General features: G+C 43.0%; 2 protein-coding genes across 4 annotated transcripts; both read left to right on the top strand.

Annotated features, from left to right (window-relative positions):
* The first annotated feature begins 2,000 nt into the window (after nucleotides 1–2,000).
* Nucleotides 2,001–11,775, top strand: myadmb (myeloid associated differentiation marker b). 2 transcript variants are annotated; one of them, XM_052088314.1, is made up of 2 exons: nucleotides 2,001–2,165; nucleotides 9,025–11,775. In XM_052088314.1, the coding sequence occupies exon 2, from the start codon at nucleotides 9,081–9,083 to the stop codon at nucleotides 9,960–9,962; it is 882 nt and encodes a 293-aa protein (XP_051944274.1). In that variant the 5' UTR covers nucleotides 2,001–2,165; nucleotides 9,025–9,080; the 3' UTR covers nucleotides 9,963–11,775. The 2 variants fall into 2 exon arrangements, with proteins under 2 accessions (XP_051944274.1, XP_051944275.1); XM_052088315.1 differs by lacking the exon at nucleotides 2,001–2,165 and adding an exon at nucleotides 4,340–4,607.
* A 4,501-nt stretch (nucleotides 11,776–16,276) lies between these two features.
* nfatc4 (nuclear factor of activated T cells 4) lies at nucleotides 16,277–25,306 on the top strand. Of its 2 annotated transcripts, none has more exons than XM_052088275.1 (13): nucleotides 16,277–16,831; nucleotides 19,884–20,056; nucleotides 20,120–20,626; nucleotides 21,039–21,196; nucleotides 21,323–21,485; nucleotides 21,938–22,038; nucleotides 22,142–22,243; nucleotides 22,309–22,496; nucleotides 22,569–22,709; nucleotides 22,831–22,886; nucleotides 23,378–23,504; nucleotides 23,577–24,281; nucleotides 25,047–25,306. In XM_052088275.1, the coding sequence occupies exons 1-13, from the start codon at nucleotides 16,699–16,701 to the stop codon at nucleotides 25,115–25,117; spliced, it is 2,625 nt and encodes an 874-aa protein (XP_051944235.1). In that variant the 5' UTR covers nucleotides 16,277–16,698; the 3' UTR covers nucleotides 25,118–25,306. The 2 variants fall into 2 exon arrangements, with proteins under 2 accessions (XP_051944235.1, XP_051944236.1); XM_052088276.1 differs by having other exon boundaries at nucleotides 16,730–16,878.
* The last annotated feature ends 718 nt before the right edge of the window (nucleotides 25,307–26,024 follow it).

Consider the following 26,024-nt stretch of genomic DNA (forward strand, 5'->3'; position numbering starts at 1 on the left):
TCAATACAAACCAATAATGCAGTAAAATACAAACAAAACTAAGTCCAAATACAATAAAATACATGCAATACAAATACAGCAAAACAAAATATATTAAAATACAATGAAATTAAACATAAATACAAAACAAAACAGAAAGATGAACTAAAATGAAATAATACATTTTAATGTAAATACAGTCTCAGAAACAAAGCTTTAAAAATGAATCGTAATAAATTCAAAATAACAAATGTATCGAATTGTTAACCATGTACGTAAACTCAGAAGACCGTTTGGATGGATTATGTTCCAATTTAATTTAATGGCACACAATTGGGAATTTCTCCATTGCGAGACTAATAAAGGTTTTCGTAAGCTCTCAAATGACCATTTACAGTACACAAATGATAAATATTAATAAATAATTCAAAACAAAAATATATTCAGAGGCCATTTAGTGGGATAAGTCATCCCACCTGTGCTGGAAAAGAAATACAAGAATCTAGTTGTTGTTGATAGGAAGAATAGAACCACTGACAACAGCATAACTCAATTGAAGCAAATTGAATCTATTCTGGAGGAATGTGCAGGACTTACTATTATCTTCCTTCTCTAAATCGTTACCCTTGTTTTCAATAACAATGCCATCTGTCCCTAAATAAAAAACATTGTTTGAGATGACATTGAGTGATTGCTAGGCAACGTCGTAAACAATCAGTGGGCCGTTCAGATGAGTCAGGGCGTTGCAATGAACGCCATGCCAAGTAAGTTATCGCTGATGAATCATGTTACAACACTTTCCCAGTACAGGAAACCCACTTAATGCAACTTTTTTGGTCAACTTCTGCTTTTTCTGCAATGTTACTTGGAATCTTACGTATGAGAACCACGCTGCTCATAGTGTACAGGAAAAGCCATAGGATTTTCCAGAGTTCAAATGGACCTGTGATGGTAAAGAGGAAAGTGTGATAACCACAGAGCAGGAATTGGACCTAACTTACTGATATGGGAAAGGAAGCAACAAATAAAGAAACTGCATGCGACTGAACTGAACAATCAGAAAAAATAGTGCCGCAACAGACTCTCCATTTCTCTCTTTTTCAGCCATAGGTCCATTTGGAATTATAAATATAGAAAAGTATTATTGTAAAACACAATACAGTGGGCCTTGGGACTTGGTGGATTTTTTTCAATAGCTTTTAAAATATTAGTAAATATTTTTTAAACATTTTGTTGAGTCAACCCCCATTTTGTGGAGAACGCCTAATGGCGGATTATCCCCACTTAGTAACTATTTTTTTGTCTCACAAACAACATAACATTTTTTTTCATGAATGAGTGTCAATAGTACGTTGATTTTTGCTCTTTGCGGGCTGGGTCAGCCGTGAACAGCAGGCATCCACTGTACATATACAGTACTGCAAATATCGGAATGTCTTGGTGCCCAGTTGTGTGTCCGCAATTGGAGCCAGAATTTTTTTTTTAATTGTGAAAAGTTGGTATGCATTTCAGCAAAATTTTCCAACACTTTTTAGCTATGGGTAAATAGATGGATGGATTTTGAAATTTGAAACATAACTTCTTTAAGTATTATTGTGTGTGATAATTACAATTGGTTATGTCAATTGTTTTTTTTTTGTACATTTATAAAGAATAAAAATAATGGGCAAGTGATGAAGATTTCTGTAACTAATCAATTACATTCATTTTTCGTCACTTGAAATGGTCCAGTACAATGAATAGATGGTGTAGGGGTATCTAATGAAGTGTCCCATGAGTGTGTTTTGTCATGACGGATTTACGAGAAAAATAAGTTTGGGGAGTAAAAAAAAGAAAGAAAAAAGAGCCAGTTCTATTCGAAAAACATTACACGTGGTGAACGTTTGCACCACATTGTGTGTGTGTGTGTCACCATCTCCGTAGTGACAAGGGAGGAAGAGGAGGAGGAGGATGTTGATGAGGAGGAGTAGGAGTAGGTTGGGAAGTTTGGAGGTGTGGCATGTACAGATGTGACTAACGGTACGAGGACATTCGATGCCTAATTTGGAGGTCGGGGCGGGGAGGGAACTGGCAAGGAAGTCAAGTGGGAGTCTGCTCTGCTCGCTTTCTTTCGCTCCCCTTCTGTGTGTGTGAGAGACTCTCCACAGCTGGATGTTTGTGTGAGACGCTGCAACCGAGCACACGAGGTAAAGAACTTGTTGCATCTTGTACAAATATGTACTTTTTCTCTTTAAAGGAACACATGTTTAGACTGAGAGGCTGAAAGTTAACAAAAAACAACAACAACAAAAAATCCAAGTCCTGGCTACTTTTTATGTGTGTTTTTGTCATTAAGAAAATGTATTTAACATGTGGTAATGTTAGAGGAAAATATGAAAAGGGAGTTTTGATGCTTGTTTACATGTGCGATTGTGGTTCAAATGCGCGAGGAATCATTGGAGAGGAAATGTACTCCATTTAGTTTTTTTTCTTTGCTCTGGTGCAGTCATGTTCGAGAAAATAGAATCAAAGATGGCCTCTTGTGCATATTTACGCTTGTGTTTTGTCACTAAAATGGACAGGGAGGTGTGTGCGTGCATGTGTGTGTGTGTGTGTGTGTGTGTGTGTGTGTGTGTTTGGTGGCTGAAGGGCGCGGCAGGCGGCACACCCACCTTCCCTACACTGGGTCTTAATGAATGAACCTCCAAAAGCTACGCCGAGCACAGCCAGGCTTTTTAAATAAGAGTTTTTGGTTGAAGAACAATAACAAGCCAGTTAGGTTAGCCAAAGAAACCTAAATGTAATCCTAAACCAAAACATTACCTTACCCACCAGCACTAATCGGAACCCCCTTTCCGCCTCCTCATTCCTCCCTTCCTAACCCTGACCACCTCACTACCCCTTACTCACCCAATACTAATGCCTCTCCCCTCGCGGCCCTCCTCAGCATATTATTATAGTTCCGGGAAATTAATGAAATCTCTCAAATTACAATTGAAAAACTATGTTCATTAACCACATAAAATAAAAATGAGAGTGCTTGGAAAAAAAAAACAATGAGTGAAACTAGATTAGATTAGTATGATTACTGTCTAGCGAAAATGTCTCATCCTTTCATCATTGTCTCTTCATTTCATACATTCACTTTCGGGGTTGATTTGAAATTGATTTATTTAGGTATTACGGTAAGGCCACGCAGAATGAAGAAGATTAAAGTCACTTTGGAGTTTAGTTTACTTTATGACACAATACTCAGTGGCCACCATTTTTTTTAAAATCTTGCACTCAACAACAACTCCTCATCTAAAAAAAAAAAGAAACTAATGCAAAAACTAACTATAATGACAAATTCAAAAATATTATAAATGTCTTGCACTATCTTAAGGAATAGAACATCTCTCAGAACAAAAATAGTTTCTGATACTGGTGAAATTAATTTCAACTAAAAATGTGACATATAAGTCAAGTTTTTTAAGATATGAGCCTTTGCGTGGCCTATTTTTGACTTGAGATAAGAGCAGTAATTTTGGGATGCACATGTGGTTCTGAACCCCACAGTTAGATGGCAGCAGCAAACTTCACAGCATACGAGATCCATTCATACCCCCATCAGTTGGGGGTGGTCATGTACCATTTAGCTAGTTTGCCACTTGTCAATAAAAATCCCCCAGATGATGCACAAGGAAGGACAAAACACTAGGGACAGTTGTGTTACAGGCTTGCATTTTCCGCGTTTGCAGGTCACGTGGAGTGCAAATGTCATTGCTTTGAGTTTTACATGGTGGAATACTATTGAGTGTAATATTTATTTAATATTTTCATGAAAAACATGTAAGAAAATACATCACATTTGGTGTTTCTTGGGGGTTTTGGAACGGATTATTTCCATAGCCATTCATTTCTATGGTATAAGATGATTTGAGATACATTAGGGTCACGAAACACACTAACCCTAATCCTGTCCCTCACCCAAATCCTAACTGAAGTCAAAACTGTAGCATACAACAGCGAAACAAGCTGTTTCCCTAGTTGTTCGCCCCTTTTAAAAAGACTTAGAAGGCTTTTTTAAGCCTCACCATCAATTTTCCTCTAAGAAAGAAAAAAAACAAAGTGGACTTTGTCCCTCTTAAGGATGTATTTCATGTCTCCCAAATGCACATTCAGCTTCGCCCTCATCTTGGTGTTGGCGTGTAAGCGAATTAAGGGATGAAATCAGGTTAGCTGCATGTCACCATGGCAACTGAACTCATGACGGAGTCGGTCAGGAGTGCCGGGGGCGGGTCACGTCCTGTTTTGCCGTCCCCAACCCGAGACCTGCAAGCACTATTTTCAGACCGTGTCCATTTTAGGGAAGTAACACCCCCCCCCCCACACACACACACACACAACCTTACCACCACCACTGTGTGTACGTGTTTTCCTCTTATGTTTTCCATGCAGTACAGTGGAAAAGCCGACTTTTTTTTTCCCTGTCTCAACTCTACAAGATATTTGGAAGCCCTTCTACATGACGTGTAATTGCTCCTTAAACTGGATCGGATGGGAAAAGGGAGGGGAGGGAAGGGACACCACCAAGGCAAGGGAAAGAAATTGGAGAAAGTGAGGGGAAAAAAAAGTTGGTGAGCCAGACGGCCATCTGGAACACATCAGTAAGTTGGAATTTATTTTTTTATTTTTATTTTTTACACATGGAATAATGTGGGCGGTGAAAGGGGAAGGGGGCCCCACAGTGACTCACTGCTCTGCTATTCCACTCCATCACCGGCCTTTGAGTGTGTGTGTGGGGTGTGTGTGTGTGTGTGTGTGTGTGAGTGTGTGTGGGGTGGGGGGCCGGGGGGGCAGGGTGATGTGGCCTGAGCTCAGGGCTTCCCCGGGTTCCTCCCTTTCAATCCTGACCATCTCCCCAACGCCACCCTCCTTTTTTCAGCTCCTTTGCCTTCAAATGTCTTCTGTCGCTAATGGCGTCTAATGTAAACAAGACCCATTCCGTCTGTTTATAAGCATCTCTTGGGGTATGAGGCTAATGAGGCATCAAGCCAAACGGGTGATGGATGTCTGTGGGATGGGAGGGGAGGAGGACATTCTGAATTCTACTCTCTTTTTTATTCCTCTTAAAAATCTTGCCTTTTCTAGTAGGCTGCTAGCTAAAATGCTTATGTGTTCACTGAGGAAGAACCATAAACACGGGGTAACACGTCAATTCTGCATCAAACTAAAATAAAAATGGGATTGGCCCAAGTAGTAAGCACTCCCGATTTATTCCACACGAAATTAGTGAATCAAAGTCAAATGAGTAAATCTGGATACACAAATACCAATTATCGGGCTGAATTAACATTTTCCTTCCCTTCCGATCAAAGGCCCAATATTCAGAGATCTCAAAGTTCTTATCAGAAAATATTCAGGGCTGACAATTGTACATGTTACACCTGTTCAACTTTTATGATCATAAATCATATCATGTGTGTGATCAAAACAGAGTGGGCTTGAGCCATTCCTGATTGTGACCTGAAACGAACAAAAACCCATTTACCGGTAATTATGATCGACCTGTACCAATAATCACATTAAATTCTCTGACTGTTTATCATGACAGATTATCCTGCAGTGTGGGGTGTGTTCAGAATAATTTCCCCTCATTTGCTTGGAAAATATTCGATAATCATAAATGTGAAACTGGTTTGACACTTATCGTATGGGTGTGGTCAGAACCAAGATGGGCCGAGTCATAGACAACAATTGATGTGAAACGGAACCAAATAAGTGCGATACAGGCGTAACGAGAGACCAATTTTTTTACATGCCACATGCCACTTTATGACACACTTAACAATCAAATCCAACAGAGGCACGATTATTCGATGATCATCCTGTGCGGGTGTTATGCAGTGTGGGATGTGTTCAGAGTAATTGTTTCCTTTCCAATCTGCTTGGAAAAGAGTTGGGCGAACAATCGTAATTGTTAAACCTGTTCAATATTTACATACGCAAATTCCTTTGTGTGTTTGTGTTCAACAAAATTTGATTTTTGACAAATTTGAGAATTCCTCCGTTTGCCATCAAAGTCAGTGAAGACCCGATTGTGGGATGTCTCTCAAAGATTATACTGAGCGATTATTCTGCGGTGTGTTAAAAGTGCATATCGCTTTTTAACGTCCTCGTAAAGTGAAAAAAGATATCTTCTAAATTTAACACCACACAGAAGAGTGCTGTGAACAACCCTGTCAAATCTGAATGATAAAAAAAAATCAGTAAAAATATAAAATGAGGCTTTATAATCCTGAGAAATCAAGCCTTTGTCACCAACATAATCTTTTTAGAGACATGCGGCAATCAGGTGTTTGCTAACATTGATCATAATGGAGGTAAATGGACAAATAAGGCTCAGCGTACCTTGCGGGGCATGTAAAAAAATTCTCACTTTTGTTCCCCCATTCCATGTCAACAGGGACAAAGAAAATCCCGGGAAATTGCGTGGAAATACTGAGACACCCGAAACATGAAAGAAAGAACGCCACAAGGCGACACCCAATTAAAAGCATTCGAATGTGCCTCTGCTATGGTAACATAAACATGGCTCCTCCACAATAAATACATCAGGCGGTCTTGGAAAGGATGACATCGCTTAGAGCAAGTAAAATTTTTATAAGTGGATCGCATCGACTATAAATCTAAAGGCAAGCTCGCAGCTGGCCGCTGTCTTATTTATGACATTGTCGGGTGGAGTAGCGGGAAGAGGAGGCATTCCTAAAGAGTTTGGGCGTGGCAGGCGTCTGCCATTCTCGACTTTTTACGAACGGCATAGGCGGCGGGGTGTTCGACTGGTTAGCACGTTCGCCTCACAGGGCAGAGGTGGAGGGTTTGATTCCGGTTGCTGCCTTCCTGTGTGGAGTTTGTTTTCCCCCGTGCGTGAGTTTTCTCTGGCTAATCTGGTTTCCTCCCACATTCCAAAAATATGCGTAGCAGGCTAATTCAACACTCTAAATTGTCCCAAGGTCTGATTGTGAGCGTGAATGGTTGTTCATCTATGCGTGCCCTGCGATTGCCTGGCAATTGGTTCGGGGTGTACCCCGCCTACTGCCTAAAGACAGTTGGAATGGGCTCCAGCACGACCTGTGACACTTGAGCCGAGAAATGAACTTGTGACCTCTTGACTGTGAGGCAGATCGGTTAACCACGAGTCGACCATCCTGCCTGCAGAGAACACTGTTTGATCCAAATTGGTGAGCTAAGTGGGGAAAAGGACAATACCAGATGCCTCAACAGAAATAACGTTTTCACCGTTATAAGTGGCAATAATATTTTACAGTAATAAGTCAATCATATTTCGAGCACAAAACTTAGTTTGATCTAAAATGGAGGAATTGTACTTTGGGGCAGGAGAAGTGGAACATGTTGGAACTAACCAAGATAAACACATTACAGTACAGTGTTTTGAATAGCATAAAAAAAAAACTTAGCGCCGGATTAGATTCCAAACTGGAGAATATGAGGAAAAAAAAAAAGATAGATGCCCAAACACATACATCTTTTTGTCATGCCGTAAGCGGCATGACCATGAAGGGAGCGCAAAGATCCACATGGAAGAAATTCCATTTTGTTGATGGCAAGCCAAATGGGGAGCCTTAGAAATTCACCAGCTGCCATGTACTGTAAACGTGGTCACTGTACTGTATGTTACTACGGGCTCCCATTAGTCGCATGCCTCTTTTCTCACCCCCCGTACAAGCGTGTTATGTCTCGCGCTAGCGTTGAGTGAAAGTGGAAACTTCAAAGCCTCAAACTCCAAAACTCCCCCCGTACAGTGTTCCTGTCGATAAATCTGAGCAGTGAATTGAATGCATCAAGCAAGTAGAGAGGGATTAAAAAAAAAAAAAAGAAGTCGGCCCTTACTGATGACAGGGGTCAACGGAGGGTGCCGCCCCACGCCACGCCTCGCCTGTCGAGGACTCCAACATGGATGGAATGTTGGAGTGAGACAGGCCAAGTCTCCGAGCAGCAGGAATGACTTACAGACTTCAGCTGTAAAAGTCAGGCTGGAAAGGAGCGAGAGAAGGGAAAGCCAGTTCTCAGCAGATTATTCAAGCAGATGGAAATGCGTCCACCACAGAGGAGTCATTATTTGTGCTGGAGATACAATAACACCCTTGTGTGTGCGTTTTTTTCTGGGGGGGGTTATGTCGTCAAGCTTGCAAACCGTCGCCCTCATGTGGCCATGCGCTATTTCATCCTTATTATCATTACAGTGGTAGCAACAAATATACAGTAGATATTTTTTCTGGTAGGCTAGAATGGATTACATACATGGCATTTCTAATTATTTCACAATTTTATTCGTATTTTGACAAAGCGAGACAAAGAAAATATGGATTTTTTTTTTTACTCAAGTAAAGTACGTACCTGAAAAACATCTACTTCAGTTCAGATACAACACAAAGTCTTTGTACTTTGCTACTTCTCACCACTGGCTTTTTGCAGTCACCGAGATGCATTTTGATTTATAGCCGTTACACCCAATGCAGTTTTATGAGTAAGCCGCACAGCGCACATTTATTTTTAAATATAGTCCTTTTTTTGTTTATTATAACAGGCCTCCAGAGCCCATCTGCTCGTTATGAGTCATACACCTTTCTTTGCATCTTATGAAAAGTTGACCAGCCTGCTTTAACCGAAAAGAAAAATTTTAACATTTCTGCCTTCAAGCACACTAACAGTTATTCACTTTTTTCAACTTAAATACCTTAAATGCGACTTTTTAAGTTTGATCTGAATTTTTTTAAATGATAAATATATTTATTATATTGATATATTTATTATTTAAAAACATGACCTTTTTTTTTTGCGGCGCCGGAATGGAATGGAACTAATGGCATTTTGAGTTACAGGTGTGGTCATGGAATCAATTAAGTCAAGACACGTCTGTATTAATTTGTAATACAGACGTAATTAATATTTTTCAACATTTTTATGGGGTTGTGAACTGCGTGCTGAGTTCTGCAATTTTTCCCTAGCGGGGGATTATTGTATGCTTAAACCTCATGAATCCTTCTTGTGTTCTTTCTCCAGATTTGTCTACCCGAGCATCTGCTTATCTTCCCTGAACGAGGCAACCAAGCATCGACATGGCAATCGTTCTGCACTCTACCCCCCTCTTGTGGACGCGTCTGGCGGCGCTGATCTTCTCATGCGTGGCCTTCTCGGTAGCGGTCCACGGTGGGCGTCTGTACCACGGCACGGGCGACTGGTGCATCTTCTGCTGGGCCTTCAGCTTCGCCGGCACTCTGCTGGTGCTTCTGGTGGAGCTGTTTGGCCTGCAGACCCGAGCGCCCGTCTCCTGGAAGAACTTCCCCATCACGTTCGCCTGCTACGCCGCTCTGCTGTGCCTGTCGGCGTCCATCATCTTCCCATTGTACTACCTGAAAGGCTCCATGGGACCCAGCGAGGTGCGTGACTACCGCATCGTGTCCACCGTCTTCTCCTGCCTGGCCACTATCGCCTACATGACCGAGGTGAGCATCAGCAAGGCCAGGCCGGGCGAGGTGGCGGGCTACATGGCCACCGCCCCGGGTCTGCTCAAGGTGTGCGAGACCTTCGTGGCTTGCATCATCTTCGTGTTCATCAGCGACCCGGTGCTGTACGACCGCCATGACGCGCTCAAGTACTGCATGTCCGTCTACTGCATCTGCTTCATTTTGTCCGCCGCCGTCATCCTTCTGTGCGTGGGCGAGTGCACCGGCTGCCTGCCGTTCCCCTTCGCCCGCTTCTTGTCCGGGTACGCCCTTCTAGCCGTGATCCTCTACCTGTCGGCCACCATCGTCTGGCCCATCTTCAACTTCGACCCCAAGCACGGCGGCAACAAGCAACGCCCGTCCAACTGCGGCTCCACGCAGGGGCTGTGCACATGGGACAAGCTGATGGCGGTGGCCGTGCTCACTGCAGTCAACTTGGTGCTCTACCTGGCCGACCTCATTTACTCCGCCCGCTTGGTGTTTGTCAGTGCTTGAGACTGCGGCTCAACATTCTAAACTTGACTCCGAATTAGCTTCAAAAGTGTTTGCGCATGGGAACCCGCAAGGTGCAAAAGTCCAAAATTCTGAGTTCAAATAAAAAGTTTACAAGTTTAATTTGTTTCTTGAAACACTCATATTGCAAATCATCGTTCCCCATCAAAATGAATGGAAATGCTAATAATTCGTTCCAGACCCACTTTGTGCTCCTTCTCGTGTTTGCGCCCTGGTCATCAGAGGGCAATATCATACAGCAATGCAGACATAAATTAGGAAACGTTTCACAAATTGCGGTAGTATTAGTAATTTTTTTTCAATGTATACAATTTGGAGCTGAAATTTAATTTGAAAAAATAAAGAAAAATGAAACCTATGCCTCAAAATGCAGTCAGCATATCTAATGAAACTCACACAACCAAAAAGACCGACTCTAGAAGTGGGATTCTTTTTTTTCCTCTAATGTGTTTATTTTCTACCTACCAACGGGTAAAAAAATATGCAATCATGACCTCGATAATGAAACAGTCGCAACTAAGTTTCTGGGGGGGAAATCTAATGATACATTAGCCCAGTTAACATCCATAGCAACAACCACATAAGATAAGATAAGATAAGATATCCTTTATTCGTCCCACAATGTAAGTACCTTTTTTTCTTTTTCAACTACAGCCGGTTATAAATGACAGCAAAGAGAAAGCATGTGATGAACCATGACAGAACGGGATTTTTTTTGGGGGGGGGGGGCATTAATCTTTTACATTTTTGAGTATCCCCAAATCCGAGCTCACAAGTGTGTTATGTCAGTGATGGCAAAGAAAAGAAAGGTAATGATAACCATAGAACAGGAAACGGAAAAACACGTGTTTTCATTGATAGGAACCTCAAAAGTGCTCATAATTAACATATTTTTTGTTCCTTTTTTTTGTTTTTGGTCAGCACAGAAGGTTACCATGGCAAGGAGGGGAAATGGCTGCATATGTGATGGGATAACTTTATAAACTATGTATTATTAGTTTGGACAATTTGTAGGAGGTGGATGCATTTAAAACCACCATCATATTATTATAATACATTTATCAGTAAATTCATACTAAAATGTTCCCTTAAAATGAGGTTTCCCTGTCATTTAAGAATCCTCGGGTCTGACAAAACTTATCAGACATACCGTGTGACTATGAAGGTTAGAGATTTGGTCGGGGTCTTTGTGTGTGGGAGGGTTAGATCTGCTGGGTGGGAGGGGGGCGTTGTTTTGCTATGTTTACACATGCGCTTTGTGAAGGACGTGAAGAGTGTGAACCGGAGCATGCTAAAGCTAATGAAGTTCAAACACACACAAAAAACGTCATTCCGTTGATCCACGTTGACATAAAATGGTGAGGAGGTGCATGTAAACATAGGAGTGTATCGTTGTTATTTTTTTAGCCTTATGAACGAACGTCAATAACCAGCTAAAAATTAGACTTGTTTTTTTTTTTTGGTCTTACTTGAAGCAGTGCATCACCTAAAACGAACAAGCGACTTGATGTTTTTGGATTTCTATTGTACAGGGTGCGCATACTTGCATACACACGCTGTATATGTGCACAGCATACGGTATCCTACAGTATCATCTTACACACTTCAATGCTATATGTCACATGTCGTGAAAGGCTCTGCTGGTTTTGAATGGCTGTTGTACTTATTTTTAATTAATACTTTTGTATTCTGCCATTTTGTGTTCTGCAGCGTTCGCACCACGTCAGTGTTGTCAGAAAATGTAACCTTTTTTTGCATTTCAATGAAAACATATTAAACACACTTTGTTGCCTTATTATTTGCCTTATTATTTGTATTAAAGGGCAAAGGCCGTGCTCTCAGGAATTTGGTAGGATTTCCAACAAATGGTAGCACACTCTTGAGAGTTTTACAGGGCATGTCTTTATGAGACTTTAGTAGAAAAAAGGGGCATGTTTTCATTGGAATTTAGGATCTTCGACAAAACGTAACACCTTTTTGTGTCGAAAAGGCCACATCCTCATGGAACGTGCGACACATGGCTGCTGAAAAAAAAATGCTGCTTATAACGGATTTCGATCACGTAAAGGCATGACCTCATAAACATTGCCATTTAAATGGGGAGAGATGGGCATTCCGTTCCCGGGAAGGAACGGTCTGTCCGTTAGTCTCGGATGGATTTTGGGGAGGGAGGACGAGAAGTTCTTTTTAAAAAGGACGAACTAACCAAGGACGTAAGTGGGTTTTTGTCCGTCCCTTTAATCGTCCCTAAAGAGTCCATGCGAGCCATAAACTCTTTGGGAATATAAAATAAATAGAAAAATCATTAATCATTTTCCTTTCATGTCTGTAGCAGAGAATTGTTGAACCAGGTCGATATGTCCGCCCATCCGCCATATTGTATGTGGCTGCAATACTAGCCATTAAATCGACAAATAATATCATAAAATAGAGCTAGGATCAAATCATACAATCAGAAGCAATAATTCCGTATTAACCCAGTGAGTTCTTGCTTGTTGATGAATCTCCAAGGAGGAAGCATATTCACAATTTGCTTCAGTTTGCCACATCCAATATGGCTGCGACGTCGACATTCTCGATGCATTCGGCAGGGCTACGCGAATGTATGGAGCAAAGTAAATGCTGTCACATCTGTATTAATTGTAACCCCCCCCCCCCCCCCCTGAGGCTTTATTTAACGGGCGAGGGGGGCGATGATGGAAGGGTACCAAGGGTCGAGGACGGACCGGCAAAATAGTATAAAGTGCCAATCTCTGTAAATCTGGAATTTGTACATCTGCGTATAGGTGCACTCTTGAATATGTGGAGAATGTGCGGTGATGCATAGCCACAGCCTCGAATTTAACATATAATGTCCCGTTTTTCCCCAATAAATGGGTCCTCATGAGTAATGTGATTCACTATTCTAAGTAGAATAGTGGTCTGTTCACATGAGAATTTAGGAGGACTTCTTCCAGACTGCGATGCCCTTTTTTGAGTTGAAAAGGGTCTGCTCTCAGGGGAATTCAGTAGGATTTCCGACAAAATATAACAGACTGTTTTGAGTCAAACAGGGAGCTGCTCTCATGAGAATTTGGTAGGAATTCCTATAAAACAGCCATTTATTTAGTAGTAACAAATAAATTGTTACGGACTATAATGAGTATAAGGAGAGCGGATTGAGTTTTGTTTTTCCAGAGAATATGTGTCAGCGTGAAAGATACACTTGGTGTTTTTTGGTGAGGTGTTATCTTGCCACGTGTTCCAGAAGCCTTCAAATGGTTGGTTTGTTCCAGTCGTCATGTTCTCCGACCAGCAGTTTGACCTTATGCTGCGCAAAGTAAACATCCCGTCACAGTGATGCCGCCTTTCCATCAGCAACTGGCCGGTGGAGTTCATGATGTCACCGTACAGCTGTCAGTGAGACGAGGGGGCGGGGCCATGTGGCGATGACTTCTGTCAACAAGAAGGTATAAATAGTGAGGAACAAGCCCATGCTCAATTGCACTTCAGTTAAACAATATGATGAAGGTAAATTGTGATTGATCGAATTAAATGGAGCAAAGCAGGTCAACCTTCAGGAGAACATGTTTGTTTGGTGAGAGACGAGAGCTCACACGCAGGAAAAATGAATCAGTCAGAATTCTGACATTTTTTTTCATTAAGGTACTTTCTTTTGTCCTAAAAAGGACTTCTTTTAAATATTTGTTTTCTAAAAAAAGAGTAGTCTTTTTTTTTCCATTAAAAAAACACATTTTTTTCTAGACGAACAGATTTGACTTTGAAAAATGTTCCCTCAATCTCGACATGCCGTATTTTTTGTAATGAATACTTTCCCCCAAAAATAATCTTTGACCTTTTTCTTTTTTAGAAAAAAAAGAATACTTTCATAAAAACAATTTAAAGATGACTTCCAAAATGTTTTAAATGATTTTTTCCATGTAAACAGCTTTAAAAAAACAAAACATTTCCCTATATATATATATATATATATAAAGATGACCGGATGCTTTAGCTAAAAATAAAAATATTTCTCATAAAGACACCCCCCCCCCCCCCCCCCCGCTCCCTTCCAACCTACAGGAAATATTTTACAACTTTCCCAAACTGGTGCGCACCCCCTAGTGGGCATGCAAGTCAAAAATCAATCAAACAATTTATCAATCTCATATGCAAGCTCTGCAGAAGCCATATCGTGATGTCTTTGAGGAGGAAAACATATACATCATGCAGACAGCGGCCCTCAAAGACTGAATTTGGACACCCTCGATCCGTGATGCTGCCAGTGGCCGCCCGGGAAATACAATGGAAATTCCCAATGCGCACCCCCGTCCCTGCTGAAAGGGGTGCACGGCTTAAAACATTTATGAATCGTGTCAATCACAGTAGGAGCGGGTTGCTGTGGTTGACCACCTGGGGGCGACACGTTCTAATGACAACCAAATTAAGCACCAGATTTGAGGGACAAACAGCACATCCAGATTTTGGCATGAATTATGAAACCTCACACCACATCTGAAAAGCCGTTTTATTCTCCGTCAGCTCAAGGACAGTTTTTTACTCTTCATCATCTGACAAGAGATAATTTTAGGCACTTTATTATTTTTGCTTTCTTTCATGGCAAAATGTCATTTTCACACCCGGGAACAGAAAACTTTCCATGTTGTCCTGCCTGAAGCTCAAATAAGTATGCACATGTGCTCATCTACTAATCAATTGATTATCTTTACACTTCGGAACTCTCAAGTAGCACTTCCAAGAAAAATTACCAGTTCGTCGAAAATGACCAGATGAATTTAGTGTGATTTCTTTCAAGACCTGATGCCTTTTTTGTTGCTGAAAGGTAATGCAGCAAGAATTCCGTATTTTTGTAGAAAATAGTGGACCATTTCCAATACATTATAACCTCCTAATCTAATTCCTATACAAAATGTGATTTCCTTCTTTTTTTTTTGCAGAATGGGAATGCCCTATGTTGATGTAAAACACATCAGGCTTTCATAACAAACTGCAAATCTCAACCACATTTTCTGCAAATGTTTTAAAGGAATTTAGCAAATGCGTCTTCCAAGAGGACACAAAATTTCCTCAAGAAACCATGCCGGAAAATAAACAGGAAGTCTGCCATTTTGGTTTGAAGCAGCAATTTTAGGGTCATTTTGGCCATTCCGTCGAACCTTCAGTCACACTTGTATTTGAGGTTTTGACGGTTGCTAAAAAATGTTGTACGTCATATACGAGATCATTACAAATAAACACATTGTAATTGCAGTGTTTTCATCAATGCGTGTGGATGGACCAAGTCAGAGAAGTTTGATTACTTGCCATAAAGCACATGACATAAAAACCAAAATGTTGCTGACATTTTCACTTCGCAACATGAAATTTAATAGCACTGTTCACCATGAACAACGGCAAAAAAATGTCTGCCATTTTGGTGTGCAGTGAGCAAATTTAGTGACAATGTACATTTGGGAGGAGCTGCTGTACAATATTAACATAATTCGCAATGTCTATAAATATCTACTCGCAAAACTCTCAAGCTGTAATGCTGAAAACGATGTCACACGTCTAACATTTTGGTTCATAAACGCCCATTTTAGGATCATTTTAGTTTTTAGATGTGTAACATCCATTGCAATTTTTTTTTTGAAAAGACAGTTTGACATAGTAGCATAGAATCTTGTTAGCCTCTCTGTCATGAAAAGACCCACAAAAAAGTCTTAATAAAGTATGCCTGAAAAGACACAGAAGTGCTGCCATTTTGATTGGAGGCGGCCATTTTTCAGGGTAAAGTTTTCAGCAGCCCTTCAATTCTACAGACTCTTTGTAGAGATTTTGTCTGATTGCCACCAAATTCACAAATACCAGATATGAGCGATACAAAATTGTGAAACATTTGAGTTTTTTTGTGACCGAGTCCTGAAATTGATTAGAGCAAACAATGGAATACCAAAGTCAAATTTAACAACGTTCTTAGAAAGAACATTCATGACGCATTTCGGGTGTGTCGGCAAGTGAGACCCCTCAAGCAGCTCTACGTGATTCCCGATGATTCTCGAGTGGTGAGGGGCCTGGGAGCTGGTCTAAGCCGGAGAGAGGGGTGTTTATTTAAGTTTTTCGTCTCCTGACTCAGACAGACTGCAGCGGATAATGAGAAACAGATCTCTGATGGAGAAGAGAGGAGAGGAGGGAGGTAGGGGGCTCATAAAGTGGGAATGGGGGAGAAGAAAAAAGAAGGGAGGAGGGAGACGGGGCGGTGAAGGAAGAACGACAGCCAAAAAAGGGGGGTGGGAGTGATGCGTTCAGGGCCCTGGTGCTCACACGACAAACTTGATGAGAGGAGGAGGAGGATGTGAGGGGAGTGGGGGTAAAAGGGCGGTGGGTTCCGATGATTGACAGGCAGGGTGACCCTATGGGGACCGAGCGACGGAGCTTCAGAACCCACCCAGAGGCAATTAAGGGTAAAGGACGACAAAAATATTTCAACTTTTTCCCCCTCCTCCTCGTTCTCCTCCTCCTCTTTCTCTGTGTAGCGTGAGGATGAAAGACTGACTTGAAGAGAAAAGCAAAACTTTAGTATAAGCTAGGCATCAAGTTTGAAGAGGACGAATGGAAAAGTTCTTCCAAGAGTGGAGGTGGTCTACATTATGACACGCTCTTAAAGAAGAACCCCCCCCGCTTCCTCCTCAGAAAAAAAAAACCTTTTTTTTGGGGTGGGGGGGAATTCTCATCGCCGATGGGGGCCGCGCCGGGCTCTGGCTGGGAGGAGGGCGAGTTCGAGTTCAAGCTGGTGTTCGAGGAAGACGCGCCGCGGCCAGAGGAGGAGAATTCCGGCTCCGTGGAGCCCGCTGACAGCAGCAGCAGTGTGGGTCAGTCACAAGCGCTTCTCGTATGTGAAAGAAGACTTCCCCGGGAGGTCAGACATGCATGGGAACATACGTGCATATGTGTGTGTGCGCGCTGCGGACTTTACGTGCGGGTGCATGCACTCAATGTGGTTCTAATCAGGTGTGCGTGCGAGTTAATAGCTGCCATGTGGGAAGGAACCTCCACAGGCTCACCAACCCCCCCCCCCCCCCCCCCCACACACACACAACAGACTATGACTGCTTACCTTTACTGACTTCATTTTGAAGTGACATTAAACAGACCTGAATCAAATGAGGAATGCGACCAAGCGTTGCCGTTTCATCAAAGCTATAAAGAAGCAAAGTATCAAAGTATATTTTTGCACAAATGTTGATATCAATCTAAATAAGAGACATAAAAAAATAAATACATGACAAAAATTGATTACAAATAATGAAACAAAAATTTGAGTCATACTGCAATGTAATTTTGCGAATATTTCATGTGCAGATCTAAAAAGTCAAAATCAAAACTCAGGAATGTATTGTGAAAAGAAATCACATTTGTAATTATATGCATTCAACATAGATATGTTTTTAAATCGATTATCCTCAATAGAATTTTCTCTGCCAATCCTCCTGGCTGATGATTGACATTGCCTGTTTAGCTGTGTGTGTAGCATCTTTTTGTATGAATGTTTTCTCCAGAAATTGATTACATTTGCCTGCTCTTTTGCCGCTCAAAGTTGGACACGTTCCGCTTTGACGCGGTTCTAGTGAGAGCTCTGTGAAGTGTACCCACCCACCCAAGCACTTTTAATTCTGGTCATGCTTTCGTGAGAAAGATACTTGTAACAAGTGTAGCTAATCCGCCGCCATGTGTTTGTGTTTTGATGAGGCACAAAATAAAACCTGCAATGCTCGCATAGTTTGAAGGTGTGTGTACCCAGCCTCCGACAAGGGTATTTTTTTTGTAAATAGCTATTCATAATTATGGTTTTGTTGTTGTTAGTTTATTATTTCCTAACAAAGTAGTATTAGTTATTTTCATTCACCCTGCTCATTATTTATTAATCCTTAATGGCTCTTAGATTTCATTTTGCACCCAATGTTTGTCAGGTACTGGGCCTATGTATTGCGAATCACTTCCCTGCATCGCTGTTCAGTTTTCCACCTGGTAGCATAGGGTGCGGCATAAGATTGATGATCGAAAGTTTTGTCCCAGGCAGGTGACGCGATAAACTGTTATCTATTGTCTTTGCAATATATCCAGGTATTGTCATATTGCCCAGCTCTACTTGAGATATGAGTCTGATCCATTGTGTGACAATGCTTGTTAAAAGACTTTGCATCAAAATGAATGGACATGCCATTAATCTGTTTACTTTAAAGCAGTGGCGAGCAGTTCGTGTCTTCAAGACCTTCTCTGCTGGCCCAAACACTTTCGAAGCGCTGGTATAATGTCACATATTTTGTGCTTTAAAAAGAAAAGTTTTTTTTTAACCTCCAGCATTCCAGTAGTGCAGCAGCTTTAATGACTTGGAAATATTTTTATTGCCAGGAAACATTTTTCTTTTTCCCCACCTTAATTGAGTTGGGAAAAAAAAGAAAAAAGAAAGCAAATCAAAAAGACAAAGTCATGGTGTGATTAATCATCATTAGCAGAAGACAATTAGTGGTAGTGTGTGTAAGTGAAATGCAAGTGAAAAACATTTTTTAAAAAATTCTACACCCCCCCTCCCCCCCAAAAAAGGTGCTCTGTGTTTGTGTGTGTGTGCGTGTAGCGGCTATTGAATAAATGCTTTCCATATGACTATGTGGGACTATGAGAAGGTCTTATTATTTATGGGACATTTATGCTTATCTGATAAACTTAAATTTGACATGGGCAGGCAGTTTGGGTCATTTTTGAAATATTTAATGATTTCCATTCAATGGATATACACTTAAGTGAAAGGGTGGAAGTAGGGAAGGATTGAGCAACAATTTATTTTTCACCACTCATTTTTTAGGCAAAGCAGTTGAACTGATAACGTATGTGAGATGCTGTGTTTACATCGAAACATACATGCTAAGATAAGCAAATTTGGTGCTCTGTGTTTGCCTCAAAATGATCAGAGGTATACTTTCCAAAAATTATATTAAACCAGAGATGTCAGTTGTACAAACATTTTCTAAAATTCCTTCCGAAGGCTAGCTACAGTAGGTGCTAATTTAAGCAACACGCTAGTGCAAACATTTGAAAAGGTTTCAAAGTAGGGAAAACATTTTGTTTTGATCAACGTTTTTTTTTATTATTCATAGAGATAGATACAAGTAGATAGATAACGTGACATTAGTTAACTGTTGGCATGCTAATTGAGCACTGATCGGTGATCCTTATGAACTAAATTGACCGCGGCTATTTGGTTAACATGCTAATTTCAACACATGAATACAGCGCCAAAAACTGTCCTGTTATTTCAAATTTTGCTGAATATTTCAGCTAATTTGTAAGCATTATGGACTGGCACAATTTAAATGAAAACATCAAAACATTTACTTTAAACTAAGGGAAGTTAGCCGTTAGTTGATTAGCATGGTAACTTCAGCCCGTACACTGTCTCAAAATGATGCATAGCTACCTGTGTTTTGTTTTCTACCATATTCTTTGGCTAATACGTGAACACTTGGTCACGGGTGGCTTTAAAATGTATCAAAATGCACAATTAAACTGAAAAGTCCTTGCTAAAGATGCTAACATTGCGTGAGTTGCTCACATGGCAACAATTAGCTTCCAGCAAACCAAGTCAAATTGATGCATGGCTAATGATGATGGAAGAGGATACACTTGCCACAGAATGATGTTTACAATATTCAATGGACATATAATGAGGCTTTCTAATGTGGGACATTGCTGAATGCAGTCGTTACAGTCTGGTTGAACATGGGGGAAAAATATATACATACCAGAACCATCCCTGCACAAAATGAACACAAAAAGCTCTTTAAAGTTCTTATTTTATCCATACAAATTCTCCCTATTTCTATGCAATTCGTACTGAGCTTTCTGATGTCCCTCTTCAATAATCAGTTACAGACGGCCACTGTGCCACCTCTCATGCGGAGGAGCGCTCCCCACTCAGCATCCCCAGCCCGCCACCTTTGGCCAATCAGCGGGCCGGGATGCATTCCCCACCTCCACGGAGGGCCGCGGCCAGAGAATTCAGCGGGACCTATGAGAGCCTGCCGGCACGCTCCGTTCAGGTATGAAAACTTAGCAAAAGTTCAAGACATCAAAACGAACAACTGAAAGACATTACCTGTCAGGTTTCAGAGTCCCGCGTGGTGGAGTGTCCCAGCATCCAGATCACCACCATCTCGCCTGATGATGAGCCAGCACCCGCTCTCTCCTGGGACATAGACAGCAGCAGTCGATGGGACCCCGAGCGCCTCTATCTTCCTCTGCTGGACCCCTTCGCCTACCGAGAAAGGCGCCCCGGCTCACTCAGCCCCAGCCCTGCTTCCAGCCCCTCGTCCCGCGGCTGGCTGAGTCCAGCCTCCAGTTGCGACTCCCTGCTGGTAGAAGAAGAGGAGCTCAGTGAGGCCACGCTCCATTTCGAGCTCTCGCCGTCCTCCCGGTCGACTTCGCCGGGCAGAAAGAAGCGGAGGAACTCGCCCCTCGCATCCCCTTGCTCATCTCGTAGGGGGAGTTACTCCGAGGAGCTGCAGGGGGGCGTCCTGGAGGGGGGAGACTACAGTCTTCTGTCGCAAGCTTCGCCTGGCAGCTGTGAGATCAGTGTTCCACAGAAAACGAGGAAGACATCTATGGAGCAGGTACTACTGGCCACACGATTAAATAAATATAGATATTCTTACCCTAACCCCAGTTCAACCCTAACTATGCCAAAACTATGCCAGTCCTGAACCCTAAACTTTACCCCTACCACAAATCAAAACCCTTGGCCTACCACAGCCCTAAACACTGATTTTAAAACCCTAAACCTTGTCACGAACCCAATCTGAACCCAAAATCTTTTACCTATTCACCTCCTAGTTAACCCAATACCAACCCAAACCCTGTACTGAACTCAACCCTTATCTGACTCCTTTCATAACCCTCAAGGTATCCTTCTCACCTGAAACCTAAATGTGGGGGGGCACACCATCTGTGTTTTAGAACAATAATCCCAAATGCCTTTTGATTCCGCCAGGGAGACTCCTCATTACAACTTATTATTCCCCACAGTTGTCTCCAAGGGATCAGGAACAGACCCCTGGGCAACAGCAGACAGAGACCCTGCAGACTAGGAGAGAGCCCCACTCAATGAGTATGGACTATCTCTCTGTGCCCCCTGCTCTGGCCTGGGGACGGACCCGAGCTAATGCCCACAGTCCTCTCTTCAGGTAGGTAATCGTCAAGGGAAAACCCTTCACCTGGGGGCCACAATTTAAGATGAAGATGCCTTAAGGGGTGTCGGAATCTGAGATCTGAGGCACAGACTTTACCTGCGTACACTATAATGCATGCAGGTCCAATGCCCTGCCACCACTCGACTGGCCCCTACCGTCCCAATTTGACCAGTACGAACTGCGCATCGAGGTACAACCACGGCCACACCACCGAGCCCACTATGAAACCGAGGGGAGCAGAGGAGCTGTCAAGGCTACTCCGACCGGACATCCGGTTGTCAAGGTGACATTACGAGGGGCGCCTTAAGGAGGGCAAAATGGAAATGATAATAAGGGTTGATGACTGGAAGGGCCTATTGTGGATTGAAGCAGCGTTGTAAACTTTGACTTTGTCTCCCTCTAGAGTAGACGTGACCAACTTTTTGGAGACTAAGAGCAACTGTACTTCTTGGGTACTGATAAATGCAAAGGGCTTCCAATCTGATACACACTTCTGAAATAAAACAATTGGACACACTAACTTTAATCATGTTGTTATTAACCCACCCAAAACAATTGACATTATAAAAATGGGGCTCAAAGTACAGTCATTTTTCTTTCAGGGCTTTTCCCCTGGACACCATGCACCAATACAGACACCCCAAAAATTGGGACAGTTTTCAGCACATATGTGAATCATCAGCTCATCTCATCTTAGTTTTGGCCTAATTTCTCACCTTGTCTCTCTCTTTGCAGTTGTTCGGATACAATGAGAGGAAACCACTTTCTCTCCAGGTTTTCGTGGGAACCGCAGACGATCGCTCCATCCGGCCACACCCCTTCTATCAGATACACAGGTACTCCAAAGTCTTCTGATTTGGAGTAAAAACTAAATAGAGATGTCCAGAACAGGAATGGGCATTGGTTAATTCCCTCAAAGGTTTTTTTTCCTTCTTTCAGGGTCACAGGAAAAATGGTGGGCACAACCAGTCATGAGAATATCCTGGCGGGAACAAAAGTACTAGACATCCCCCTTAACCCTGAGAACCACATGACTGCACTGTAAGTAGACCAAGATTCTGTTTTAAAGATGATGTGGCTGACAGTCACGTCATTAAACACTGCAGCATCGACTGCGCCGGGATTCTCAAGTTGAGGAACTCGGACATTGAATTGAGGAAGGGCGAAACAGATGTCGGAAGGAAGAACACACGTGTCCGCTTGGTCTTCCGCACCCACCTCCCTGTGGCACCCCCTGCTGTCCCACCTAGTCGGGTCTTGGCCCTGCAGGTGGCCTCGCTGCCCATCGAATGCTGTGAGTGGTCGCTCCCAGGTGACTGCCAGAGGTGAAACGCATAAGCCTGATTTTGTATCGTGTCCGCCGCAGCCCAGCGGTCAGCACAGGAGCTGCCTGTCATCGAGTCAGTCAGCTTCACTTCCTGTTCAGTAGAGGGCGGCGAGGAGCTCCTGTTGAGCGGCACCAACTTCATGGCTCTCTCTAGAGTTGTTTTCATGGAGAGAAGCACGGGTGAGCAGTCATCGTTTCCATTGTTGTTTTTACTATCCCACTCAATGATGAAAAGTTTTCCATCTGTTTGATTGACAATTATGGTAAGATTTTGTACCTGCTCTGTCTTCCAAAATATCAGATGGTAAACTTCAGTGGGAAGAGGAAGCCCACGTGGACCGTGACAACAGCAACGAGGTACATCTTGCGGAGGTTACCCTTCATTCACCTCACCCGTATGTTAAACTGTGGGTAGTGACCAAAAGAACAAAATCATGGATGCAGGCAGGAATAAGTTTACTCTGCAGGGTGTCCGGCCTCTCCTTTTGGGTGAAAAGTTCACTCACCCAAGAGAGGCTCAGAGTAGAGCTGCTGCTCCTTCACATTGAGGGGAGGAAGATGCAGTGGCTTGGGCATCTGGTTGGATGCCTCCAGGACACCTCCCTGGTGAGGTGTTTTGTCCACGCCACACCGGGTGGACGCCCCAGGCAAGACCCGGAGTTACCCGCTAGGGCCACTGTCTTTTTGTCAGCCTAGGAAAGCAATTGCAATTCCCCCGATAGACCTGGATGAAGTGGTTTGGGAGAGTTTCAATGCTGAGGCGGTCGCCTCTACGACCAACCCTTGATAAGCGGAAGGTTGGATGAAATCTCATCGCACTTGTTTCAACATGTTGTTTCTTCCTTTAGTGTTTGCTTCGCATGAGGGTGCCGCCCTACTGCGACCTGTCCATCACTTGTCCGGTGTCAGTCAGTCTTTACGTCTCCAACGGCAAGAGGAAAAGGAGCAGCACTCATTGCTTTAAATATGTCCCCAGTCAGTATCAACACGATGAAATGTTACTGTAGTACAGGTGCGTCAATTATCATTGTTTTTTTTTTCCTGCAGTCATGTTCAAGGAAGAGGACCCACTCCTGTCCCTGCCTCACGCGCTGCCTCTGGATGCAGTGGGGGGGTGTTCTTCGGTTGGGGGTCAGTCCAGAATGAACGTGAGGTGCAACCCAGCGGCCGAAGAGCAGACAGGCCTGTGCTTTAACCTGTCCCCCTACCCATCCACCTACTCGCCTCCATGTACCAGCCTGGTTTACCAGGAGGAATACGGCGCCGACACTGCGACGGAGGAGCCAGGTGGGATTGGCCCCAACATGTCTGAACCTCATCCCAGTTTTGAGAACCTGGAGCTGGGTTTCACCGAGCTCCTCCCGCCATTGTACCTCCGTGGTCAACAGCCACCGTCCCCTTCCCCCTGGCTAGACTCGCCTTACCTATCATCCTCACCCTCTCCCTCCCACTCTTCCTCTCTGAGCCCTTACCCGGCCGGCAGCCCAATCTCTTCATCCCCTCTGCCTCCTGTTCCCACCCCACCATACCCGCAGTACTCTGCTTACTCTCAGGAGATGTGTCCCTCGCCTCCAACCAACCAGAGCGCCTATCAGGACCTGTGTTCAGTGCCGTACTCCCATTATGACAGCTGGGACCACTCAGGAAGGGCTCTGGGGATGGGTCACAAGGACGAGAAAGATGCCAAGATTCAAGAGGGTGCTCTGGAGTTCACCAGCTCTGCTACCATGCATCCCATCACATTTGAGGAAGGTAATTGAGAGCTTTTTAAATGAAATATTCATTTATTCATTCAATCATCTTCCGAGCCGCTTGATCCTCACTAGGGTCGCGGGGGGTGCTGGAGCCTATCCCAGCTGTCTTCGGGCAGTAGGCGGGGGACACCCTGAATCGGTTGCCAGCCAATCGCAGGGCACACAGAGACGAACAACCATTCACGCTCACACTCACACCTAGGGACAATTTAGAGTGTTCAATCAGCCTGCCACGCATGTTTTTGGAATGTGGGAGGAAACCGGAGCACCCGGAGAAAACCCACGCAAGCCCAGGGAGAACACGCAAACTCCACACAGGGAGGCCGGAGCTGGAATCGAACCCGGTACCTCTGCACTGTGAAGCCGACGTGCTAACCACTGGACTACCGGGCCGCTAAACGAAATATTGTACATGTTAAATTGCTCCATGTACAACACTTTGTATGCAGCGATGGCTGTTGGAAAGTGCTCTATAAATACAGTTGAGTTGAGTAAATAGACTGAGAGACACTAAATTATTCATGCCAGCTAAATATATTTGATTATTTTAGTGACAGGAGCCCCTTTCACATAGTTTTGACAAAATTGATACACCAGAGAGAATAACAGTCAAACAGGCATTTACCCAGACAAAATAATCTTGGTTCTCAAATTCAATCTCAGTTTTAGTCTGGCCCACTGGTCCTTTGTAAGACATTTTTCGAACTACAACGTGACATCAATTCACGACCACTTTTTTGTTGTTGTCATTCTTGATTTACAGTGTCGGAGTACATCGGGCAGGACTTGCAGTCTTACCAGGACGCCTTACACACGGACGAGGAGCCACACTGATGAGGTCGTCGTTCAGCATCATTCCTTTCACTACGCACTCACTATATATACCACGACGTCTTGCTCCACTTCAACCTGTATCATTGCCAGGAATATATTTCTTATGTGAATATACAGATATGCATATGTACACACACACTCATAAAAGGGAAAGCAATGTTTTTGGCAAATAAATTATCTAAGAAACAATGTGGAGTTTATGTTTTGATTCAAAATTACAGTATTGTGGCTACCTAAGGAAAAAGCTAAATTCCAGGCATGTTCCAACAGGTGAATGTGTGCTTAATGTGCTCACAATTATGTAATAGTTTGTGAGTGTGTGTGTGTGGGGTTGGGGGGGCAATGTGCAACAGGAAGTGAGCACATTTGTTCCCTTCAGGCAGTAATATTTCAATGTGTCACGCTAGTGTACGTAACGCACGTATAGATGTCATCAGGAATATGATTCCCTTTAAAAAAAAATCATCCACTTAATACTCATGGAAGTAGCAAATGACTGTCTTTTTGAACGGCGCGTCCTGAAAATGAACAAACTTTACATACTTCCTGTTGGGCTCATCTAGGCCAATTCCCAAGTGGGGGTTTGTCATACTCCTGGAATTCAACCAAAAGTGGCTACTTCAAACCAAAATGTCTGGCTTCCTGTTTAATTTCAAGCCTGGTTTCTTGAGACTTTTTCATACAGTCTCTCATGATAGACACATTTTCACCATATTCCAGAAGGTGCTACTGAGGGAGTTTTGTGGGGTGATTTTATTTTGCGTTACTGTTGTGGAAGACGCACCAACGTGTAAGTACGTTGCCGCCGTACGACTGGAACTTTGCTGTAAATGGAGGACCTCCTGTTTAGTGTTTTGAACATAGATACTTGGAGTTGTACGGTGCTACTTTTGTATTTAGAGAGCTT

This window comes from Hippocampus zosterae, chromosome 15, assembly GCF_025434085.1.
Source record: "Hippocampus zosterae strain Florida chromosome 15, ASM2543408v3, whole genome shotgun sequence".
NCBI classification, from domain to species: domain Eukaryota; kingdom Metazoa; phylum Chordata; class Actinopteri; order Syngnathiformes; family Syngnathidae; genus Hippocampus; species Hippocampus zosterae.